This window comes from Zingiber officinale, chromosome 1B, assembly GCF_018446385.1.
Source record: "Zingiber officinale cultivar Zhangliang chromosome 1B, Zo_v1.1, whole genome shotgun sequence".
NCBI lineage: Eukaryota > Viridiplantae > Streptophyta > Magnoliopsida > Zingiberales > Zingiberaceae > Zingiber > Zingiber officinale.
The window spans coordinates 10,713,839-10,724,567 of record NC_055986.1 but is presented as its reverse complement, the minus strand read 5'-3'; the positions used below and the strand labels follow the sequence as shown (position 1 = coordinate 10,724,567).

At 42.1% G+C, this 10,729-nt stretch overlaps 1 protein-coding gene across 1 annotated transcript; it reads right to left on the bottom strand.

Moving 5' to 3' along the window:
* Positions 1–7,376: 7,376 nt before the first annotated feature.
* Positions 7,377–9,961, bottom strand: LOC122050492 (dephospho-CoA kinase-like). Its single transcript, XM_042611393.1, has 3 exons — positions 9,732–9,961; positions 9,304–9,449; positions 7,377–7,918 (listed from the first exon to the last, which is right to left on the bottom strand). Exons 1-3 carry the CDS (start codon positions 9,951–9,953, stop codon positions 7,480–7,482), a joined length of 807 nt encoding a protein of 268 aa, XP_042467327.1. The 5' UTR covers positions 9,954–9,961; the 3' UTR covers positions 7,377–7,479.
* Positions 9,962–10,729: the final 768 nt, after the last annotated feature.

Genomic DNA, 10,729 nt, shown 5'->3' with positions numbered 1-10,729 from the left:
TTTCCTCGCGCCGCCTTCTCGAAGAGATAGCCCGGTACCGAACCTGAACCTACGTAAACCGCGAAACTTCTCGTATGTAAGGGGCTAGCCACGTTGTCAAAGTTACTCGGCTTGATTACAGTATTGATATTGAAAGCTCTACGCGGTGAATAGTATTGATCACGAGCCAGGCCGCTGACACCTTCCAAGTCTCCGCAAGCTTATACAGGCTCCTCTCCAATCTCCCGCACTGACATTGATTGATCTGGGTTGTGCCACGGCCTCGACGCTAGCTGCTGCTAGAGCTCCTTGTCACCACATGATGTTGATTTCACTTGAGCGGTCTCACTCTCTCCTTCCCTTTCTTCCTCTCGTCTTTTAAAGACACATCTTATGAAATAGGATCTCCTTCGAGAAGCTCATCGCTCAAGTTATGAGTTCTCCTACCTCCGTGTCGCCTTGTGAGGGGCGATCCGACTACGCAGGATGAGCAACGAGGAAGACTTCACAACCCTTGGTGTCCGTCGTCCGGGGAAGGAGCATAACATGGGTCCATTTCTTCTTCTCGCTTGACGCAGCTTGGCTGCGTGGGCCTAGCGACGGGACCTGGGCGGAGGTTGGCTTCGGCCCGGTCGGTGGTCCTCTGTGGGTCACGAGCGAGCCCAGAGAGCTTCAGAGGGCCCGCTCTCTCGGTTTTCCTTCGCCTTCCTCGCTTCCACGCGATTCGCTCGCCGGTCAGTAGCGGGTGTATGTGGTCGTAGTCAGGGAGATTTCCTGAGTGATCGGAAGAAATCATCCCCAGAGCATTCAAGGAAGGCGTTATCATCTATGGTCATTTCGCTGCCTCTAGCACCAGCGGATATAAGCTCGAGCGAGCCGAAAGCTGCTCTCTTTCTCTTGTCGCATGGCAATGGCGAGTGACACTGTTTGCTTGATACGCACTGCGCACATGAAATAAGGTGCCGGTTGGATGGGCTTCAGGAACAGTCTCCATTGGAACGGCCGTCGGTGGTTAGAAACCTCCATCACATCCGTATATTCCCGGTCGAGTTGACTTACCTGATCATCCGGGACGGTGGTCATGTATAGCGGATCTGCGGGGCACATATGGCTGCTAAGAGGATCCTTCAAGATGGCCTTCTGAAAGAATTGACGATTGACGCTCGGGCAAGGCGTCCGATCGAGCTTATTCCCGCACGCACATCGGCGAAGAGCTATTTAAGAGCCCCATCCGTTACGCGCGCGCTTGGGAGGAGTGCGGATGGACCGGAACGGTGGAAGTGGGGGGAGTCTTCACTCACGATGTTGGCCATGTCGTGTCGGTCGGTGGTCGCACCTTGTTTGTCGTTCCTTCGACCGAGCGGTGCCTTTGCTAGGCTGATCGACGGTTCTTAGCCTCGTGTCTTTGCCCTTGTCCGGCTTGCCACATTGTCTTCGCATGGCCCGGATTCGCTTCCGAGTTCCTTGGACGATCTGGAGTCTTCGTCCCACTGTCAGGGACACGCGGCTTTGATCTTTCAACAGCTGCCAACAAGTGCCTCCGAGCTCTCCTAGATGATGCACCTGGCGGTAGCCCCTGCTCCAGAGAAGGGCGGGCCGAAGGGGTTCGGACGCAAGATGCTCAAGCAAGGCGAAGATGTTGAAGAACGCGTTGTAATCTCTGGCATCAGACGAGAGCCTTTATAAAATTATTGTGAGTGCATGTCACAGGTGCACACTATGCCCTTTAAAGTGCCTCTGTCGGGCTCAGGCCTTGCACGATAGCTGCCCCATCGATCGCCATCGCGGACGCTGGGATCAATCTGCTATAAGGTCGTATGCGGCCTACGCCAGTCTTAAGACGTGATATCAGTAAGTAGAAGATGTTTCCGTTCTCCTTCCTACTCTGTCAGCAGCAACCGCCTCGGCCTTCCCACAAGGCCGGTCTACGGCCAGTCGGTAGGTCAGGTACTACTGCGGGAGATTTCTGATAAGCATGTTAGTCTTATATGCCGCCGTGTGATCTGGCCTCCTTCTCACGGTGTCGATGAAGATCCTTGCACGTCGTTCACGCGACATTGCACCGGTCCCGGACATTCCGACGTCATCTGCGCTGGCGGCCCCGCTCGGTCCGGCTACCGCCGTCGCCGTAGGGGTGACTTGCCCTTGCTCCACCTGTATACGTGAATGGGGTCCCCTCTGTGCTGTTCGAACCAGGATCATGTGATGAGCATGAGGGTGAGACGAGATGATATACTAGCCATACCTGGACTTAAGATGCTTTCTCATCGATAAGCGTACTACACATTAAAACATTGTAACTCGTTGCCTACCAAATCATTGAATCTATACCTGACTTAACCAGAAAGCGCTACTGATATCGCTATTCTGATAGTTAGTAAGTACCTAATTGGTTAGACAACTATTTTGAATGTCAAGTTTAGGGGGAGGATTAAATTATTTTCATACTTAGCACTAAAATTATTTTCCCCGCTTTAAAAATAATGTCTTTTCTTAAAAATCTTTTTAAAATCTGATCTTTGGAAATCTAAATCTACTTTTATAAACTAGCTTTTGAAAAATAAATTTTAATCAATTTTGAAAAGTAGATTTTTCAATTTTTGATTTTGAAAACTCATGTTTGAAGAGTGTTTCAAAGTTGAAACCTATTTTAAAAAAAAAATTCAAACTTAGTTTTGAAATTTTGGTTTTGAAAACTTATGTTTGAAAAGTGTTTCAAAGGTGAAACTTATTTTAAAAAGTTTTTCAAACTTAGTTTTGAAATTTTGGTTTTGAAAACTCATGTTTGAAAAGTGTTTCAAAGTTAAAACTTATTTTAAAAATTTAAAAATTCTTTTTAAACTTAAATACTTATGTTTGAAAATTAGACTATCTAAACTTAGCTTTCCTAAACTTATACTTGAAAATTAGCCTTTAAAATTTTTTTTAGAAAATTATCTTTGAGTTTGCAAATTCATTTAATTTTGTAAAAATTATCTTTAAAAATTACTCAAAATGTACTAAATACTAAGTTATGTTGCTAAATTAGCTATTTTTCAAAACTTAGTTATTTTACAAAATTTAAACTCCCCCAAGTTAACTTGACATCATTTCTTACAATTTTCACTTTGTCTGTATTCTGTATTATTGATTGCTTGACTTATGTTCTTATTTGATGAATGTCAAAGGGGGAGGAGGGATAGGTGGTTAAGTTAGAGCAACAAAATGTCAAATTTAAAAACTAACTTAAACCTTAAAAATCATGTTTTTTTTTTTGCATAATTTTTTTCACTAACTTAACCAAATTGACATTCCATCAAAAAGGGGGAGATTGTTGGTGCGGTTAGCACTAACGGTCTAACTCAGGTTTTGATGAATGACAAATTAGGTTAAGTTAGGTTTGTTGTTGTCTAACACTTTGATCGAATGTGCAGGCGAAGTCCAGACAGGTCGACCGCCTAACCGGATGTCCGCACAGCCCAACTAGTCGCGTCGACTGCCAGACAAAGTCCTACGTTGTCCAAGATTGGGAACGGGAAGTCCAAGTCGGACAAAGGACTGGACGTCCGACAGGAGTAAGGTAAGTAGTTGGAGGTGAGAGACGCGTTCCCGGGAAGGGAACTTAGGTGCCGATCCGACTTAGAACCATTTCGAAACTCTAAGTCGAGATCTTGACTAGATTCCGGTCTCGGAGAAATGGAATCTAAGTCATACTCCTTCTGTCTAATTATAAACTATGCTAATACTTTATTTTGCAGGATATACATTATATATTTGTCTCGGACTAACCTTGTCTTACAGGAGAAGAAGTCTCAGGAGAAAGGTGGTCCGGGCCCCGCAAGTTGATCGGCGAAGATGATGGCGGAGGCGTTGACGGCGATCAGAACTGACAGGGCGGCGAAGGCGCTGGAGGTGTCGCCGATGGCGGCGAAGCAGAGGATGATGGCCCCGGGGGCCCGCCTGGTCCGGTTCCACCGCTCGATGTTGCAGGACCTTCGTGAACCGGAAGAATAACAACGATCAAAAGCGTAATTATCACGAATGCATAAATTAATTTTAAGAGATTAAAGAAAGGACTAGGGAAAGAGAAATCACCCATCAGTGAATAATTGGATGCTTTCTACTAGTTTTGCCTTCATCTCCTTTCTAATAAATCCTTCACCCTATCAAAATTCACGTATTTTGGATTAGTTTTGTAGGATAGTGAAAGCCTTTTTCATGTTGAATTTTGTGCTTATCAAGCTTCGTGCAATCAGATCATAGCAATCACGTGTGTTGTGTGTCACCGACTAATGGAAGGAGCAGAATAATGGCGTTCATGTTTTGCCTTTTATTACCTTTAGGCGATCGGCCACTATATGCTACATGACATGTGCCCTTGGCTCCTGGTGTTGCTGGGCTCCTCCCGATCAGGGCCCCTTTAGGGGTTGATGGCTACTCGATGGTCGCCTCTCGGGCGTTGTTGGGGACTAGGCAGGCGCCTCATTTCTTCTGGCCGCTTGGGTTTCTTCCATGTTTATATATTTCGTGGCCCTCCTGAGCAGATGGTCGAAGTCCTTTGATGGATTTCGGATAAGTGATCAGAAGAACTCCCCTTCGGCGAGGCCCTGGGTAAAGGCGTTCACCAATACTTCTGCGAAGATCGAGGGAATGACCATGACTACCTGGTTGAAGTGCTAGATGTAGGCCCTTAGTGCCTCCCTAGACCCTTACTTCAAGGAGAACAAATTGATGTTGATCTTCTGGTGACGGCGACTATTGACAAAGTGGTGTAGAAATGCCGCTCGAAAGTCTTTGAAGCTGCAGATTGATCCGTTCGACAATCTCTTGAACCACCGTTGTGCTACTTCAGATATGGTGGTGAAGAAGGCCCGACACTTCACCCCATCGGTGTACTAAGGAAGTGTGGTCACGTTGTCAAACTTGGCCAAGTGGTTGTCCAAATCGGTAGTTTTTTTGTATTCCCTGACCGCCAGCGGGGTGTAGTGCCTCGGCAGAGGGTCGTCCAGAATCCCTTGAGAGAATTGTTGGTTGATCCGTTCGGGCGAATCATCTTCTCTTGGTGCCTTTCCTTTTCGCGCGTCCCGAATGTGTGCGTTATTCGAGGAAGACCCCCGGTCCTTGTCTGCTCGACCCCGTTCCTCTTATGGAGTTTGGAACAACGCTCGATGAAACGGGATCGGCGCATTGTGTACCTCACCATATGTGCCAGTCGGCTTCTTGTTTTATCCCTGAACAGATACGTGATCCGCTTGGTCTCCATATCCGTATCTGCTTGGTCTCCATATCCTGCTTGATGCACCATCGCTGATGTTGCGAGCTCTGCGCTTGGCACTCGACCAGCGCTTATTGCTATTGCTACTCCACTATCTTGCCGCTCGGGCTTGTATAAGCATATCGAACTCCTCCTTTATCAGCGTTACCGTGATGAGCCGTTCAGCGTCTTCCATCTTCTCGTTTCAGATGCAGACTACCTTCCCACAGACGACGCCAAAATGATTCTAACTGAAAACGGGAGGATGGAAAGCTAGGGATGTGGCTACTATGCTAATTGGCTATAAAACGCGCTCCGCTCTGCAAAACAAATAACGTCAGTGTTGAGTCAGGGAAGGGGTCCTCGGCGTTGGCCCTCCGACGCTCAAATCAGTCACCAGAAGTGTAGAAGAAAGCGGAGCAACAGTAACGCAAGCGCAAACAGTAATAACGCATACCTCTGCCGGTGATAGATCCTCTTTATATAAAGCCCTAGTGGACAACATGCACGCTCCTCGAAGAGTGGGTATGTTCTCCAATATGTCCTATGAAGGGACCTGTCAGGAAAGTACCTTTGACATCATACCTTAACAGGGCATGCATATCCCTGACAATATAGTAGAAGCTTTCGCTATACGATCCGTCTGTCGACCATACCTCGTGTCAGCGGCACTATCTCCTAAAAGGATATCGAGAGATACGACCGTGGTTCTGCTGCTTGGCCGAGCGGGATAGTCGCTTGACCGGGACTCCTCTGCTCTGTCGGCTTCAGAGAGATGATAAGGGTCCCACTGCTTGGCCGAGCAGGGTAGCCGCTCGGTCGGGATCCCTTCGCTCTGTCGATCTCAGCTGCTCTTTCCTGCAGTGACTGTGTAGTAGTGTGCCCCTCTCGTTCGGACAAGCTCTCCAATCTCCTTAGCGTTCTGCTGCTCCACATTGAGCATCTGGTTGTCTTACCATGTTATCTGAGCTAGACGGTTGGCCCACCTGGACACTTATTACCCGACCGACCTTTGTAGTCTCTTGTCGATCGGATCCTGATTGCCTCGACCGATCACTGTAACCGTCCTCCACTTGTCACTGTAGGCGAGACTTTTGACATCTTAATATTAATCATCTTAATTTTGACCTTCACTTTAACAATTGACCCATGCCGGATGAGCTCTCTATCATTGCATCACTATACATTGAATATTCGAGATTGCTTGGAAAGCATGTTAGCAGTCACATGCTTGAATTAAAATAAAGGTAGTTGCAATGGCACTCCACTCCACATAATTAGAGTTAAGAACTCCAAACAAAAATGAAAGAATTAAAAAGCGCCAAAGCTAACAGAGCTCTTAATTAATTAATCAGCAACTAAAAAAAACTTAGAAATTAATTTTTGTTCACCAAATTGCGGTTGAGCAAATCAATCTATATATAAACGTCTTGTGGCGTTTTGACATTGCAGGGAAAATAAAGGAGAAAGAAATATTCTGACAAATACTTAGCATTGTTAAAAAATTCAGTTAAATTATCTGTTGGATATAATTCTATTAGTAGATTTATTTGTAACTTGGGCATATGAATAAGAATCAACTTCATTTATCTAACTTAAGGTTATTAAATTTTAAATTATTAGATGTGAGTTTAATATGTAGAATTCTGTGATCTGGTTCATTCTATAGGCTGATAACAAATCAAATTACTTATATAAAGGATTAGTCCAAGAGTTTAAGATATCTTACCTATTGACCAAAAGGGTTCAGCGTCATTAATCCTAATCCCCTTGAAAGATTTTGACTCTTCAAGCAGATTTTTTATCACTATCTGTTTATGCTTCATATTGTTATGCCATATTTTCGTTGAAATAAAATCCATGTTTATTCAGTTTTTAGAATTTATGTTACAACTTGAATAATTATCCAGTAATTTGCCTACCCCTCTCAATTAGTTGAGTTCCGGCTGCAGTTATGGTAAATCATACCATTTCATATTAACTATTTACAACTATGCTTTTAGGAATTTTATTAAAGGATTGAGGCCCATTGCATGCCACACTATACGCCAATAAACAAAAATTCTATGGCTGAGTTGAGAGGTGGTTAGCCAGCATTCAATCTTTTGTTTATCAAATAATCTAATGAATTTAATTGGATAATTTTATATGACTCCTTTGCTGGTTTGTTGTATGAAACTAATTATACTGCTTTTAATAATTTTACTAAAAAATTATTCTTCAAGCAGAATATCAAGTCTTTTGGCCAGGACAAGCATGGATCAATATCATGTCAAACTTTTGTGCACTGCCAAAGCACCTACGATTGCAGAAGCAAGAATCCAAAGGAAGCCATCTCTTGATAGGGCATACTCTTTCCATGTTAGAGGTCCATTGATTTGGCTCAGAACCTTTTGGAACTGCAATCTTGTTTCTTCGATTGTACCAGAATTATCAATGGTTATATCCGCCTTTTTTCTCTTCAAATCCAGTGCCATTTGTGCATTTATTTTGTTTCTTGCTTCTTCTACGGATATGCCGTCTCTTGCCGTGAGGCGAGACACCTGGGTTTCAGGATCAACCCATACGACGATGATTGGAGATGTTCTTCGATCCATCTTAGCCTCAAACAACAATGGGATGTCAAGGATTATAACCTTCGAGCCCTTTATCCATAGCTTCAGTACTTCCCAAAAGATGCCAAAGGATATATATGGAGCCAATAGACTGAAAATAGGAAGGAAATAAAACATGTCAGTTTTGGATGAGTTTTATCAGTGGTTCCTTTGTGATTTTACCATCTGAAAAAGTACTAGGAACTGGAATTTGATCATTCCAGGGCAATTCAAACAAAGAAAGCTTATAGGGGAATCTACCAATATACACCCCTATTGATATTGTTTTTAATCTAATGACGCTCCATTAATTGATTTTTGTCGAATAGTGCCCCTCGATAATTTTCTTCCGGTGTGAAACTCAAAAATTATCTTAGTAGGTGCAAAAGAACTCAAACAAATCACTTATCAGTGAAAATCATGCCCCACATCCATTGTCATTCTGTACCAATCAAAAGCAAGAACTCCCAAGGATCATTTTAAGTGCAATAACAAACAACTTTGAGTGAAAATCGTAAAGGTGATTTTGAAATCGACTTGTGGATTTGAACAAGACATTATATAGAGTTCAAAGTGCAAAATGAAGATTTTAGGTGCAAAGGAACTCAAACAAGTGGATTTTTGAGTGAAATTCATACCACAAGTTAATTTAACAAGAGAAAATTTTGGAGGGTTTTCTGAAATTGAAGAGTAAAACAAGAAGAAAAACAGTGAGAGGCGGTATTTGATGAAAAACTAGAGGTGGTGGCTTGGTAATAACTTGCTAAAAGGGCATCAAATTTACATAATTAACTTAACAAAACTAAATATTACACAGTATGAAGACACAAAAAAAAAACAAGAAGAAGAAGTTGCATGAGCATCCCCCAAACTATAGCAATGTGTTATCTTCGTCCAGAAATTACTAGGTTTAAAATTTATACTAAACCATCTTTAACATGCCACTCAGCAATGAGAGTGAATGATTTGATAATTCATAATAACTGTCAATCCCAGTCACATTAAACCTAGTTCAAGGTAACCGAGGTAATTTGTTAACTCCTTATTTCATTGCTCATTACAGATGCTCTCAAGAGTCTCTAATATTAATCCATCTTTTGGACAAGCCACTCAGCAAAAAGAGTTGATCATTTGATGGTGCTAATACATTTCCATCCCGGTCAAATAAAACTAGTTCAAGGTCATTTGCGTATCTTGCCTAATGCTAATTCTGATGCCCATTAAAGATGCTCTCCTTTTTTCTAATATCGATCCAACTTGTCATCTCTAAGTTTATTTGCAAACTGCTATGGTTTGTCTCTAATGACAGTAGAGATAAATTTTCAATAAAATAAAAATGCGATATTTAGATAAACTGCATTCAATCCCTATGATTCACTTTCTTTTACGGGATGTATAAAGGTCATACATGCAAATTCCAAAATCTGAAGAGATTCTAGCTAGTGCAATGCAAGGGGTATCCTGAAATTCATTAGAAAAAATACACAAGGATTTTACCGATTCAAAAGCTGGCGTTTTGTTGGATATGTGAATACAATTTGACCCAAGCGTGCTCTATCAATTTCCCCATTCTCTAGTAAGATATCGTTCCCAAATGCCTTTACAACTTTCTTCCAACCTCCAGTACCTTTCCTCACTACATCCTTCATATTAAATCACCAAGAACCAAGAATTAGCAGGGGGAAAGAACATAAGAAGACGAGCCAGAAATTCTATCATAGAATTTCCAGTCAGAGTGATCAAAGAACTAAAATTGGCTATGACGAAACAGATTTGGATTATTTCACGCGATGAAACTACTCGACAAATGAGTTCAAATACGATCGAAGAATAGAACTTCGGCGGATGCGATCCCATTTTGGTAACAGAGAAGTTGTTCCAAACTCTTTGAAGTAAGACATAACAAGGAGGAAGGGGGAGATTACCCGGGCAACGACGTCGGCATCAACAACAGGGAGGCCTTCGGATTTGAAGAGATTGGAGATGGTGCTCTTCCCGCATGCAATGCCTCCGGTCAAACCAACCATCCTCATCCTTATGGCCGGAGCAGGGAAACGGCGGCGGGCGAGGTAGAAGTGTGGATTGAGTGGAATCGGGAGCAGGTTCCCAGGTAGGGTTTGGATCGCTTGTTTATTTGCAAATTGCATCAGTCTATTGGCATATTGGCATATCTTCAAAGGTTTTTTTCCCAAAAAAACAAAAAGCTACTATTTTTTTTTTTAAAACAAAAATTAAAAGAGCATCCATAATTTATAAAATCATATGGATGCCCTATTTTATAACATGACCTACTTAAAATATTCTTACGATTATTTGATAACTTGACAGTGTAAAAGTTACATGTATGTTCTGTGTAGCAATTGATAGCTAGTTTTCATATGGTGTATAAGTTATATGCTAATTTTTATAATATGTAAATATTCTGATGACTTAGTATTTATTCTACCATGTATACGTCTAGGGCGGTAAATAAGTTGAGTCGAGCCGAGTTTTGGGGTATTCAAGGTTGTTTGATAAGGTAATCAAGTCAAGCCGAGCCGAGTTTAAAACGAACCAAGCTTTTGAAATGAGTTTCAAGCATGACTTAATTTATTTTTTATGAGCTTGAACTTGTTTGAAATTTGGCTTGAGCTTGGGTCATTTAGATATTATCAAGCTCTCAATTCAAGCTTGGCTTGAGCTTGGTTCAAGCTTGGTTTGAACTTGGTTCATTTAGATGTTATCAAGCTCTCAATTCAAGCTTATTTGATTGTTTAAAACTTTTAGTTGTTTGATTGATTAGTGAGCTTGATAATTTAAATTTATTTATTTTATTATATTATTTATTTAGCATATTGAAAAGAGTTTTATTAATGAATATGGTTCGTGAACATTATTTATGAATGTTGTTCACGAACATTATTCACAAACGTTGTTCACGAAC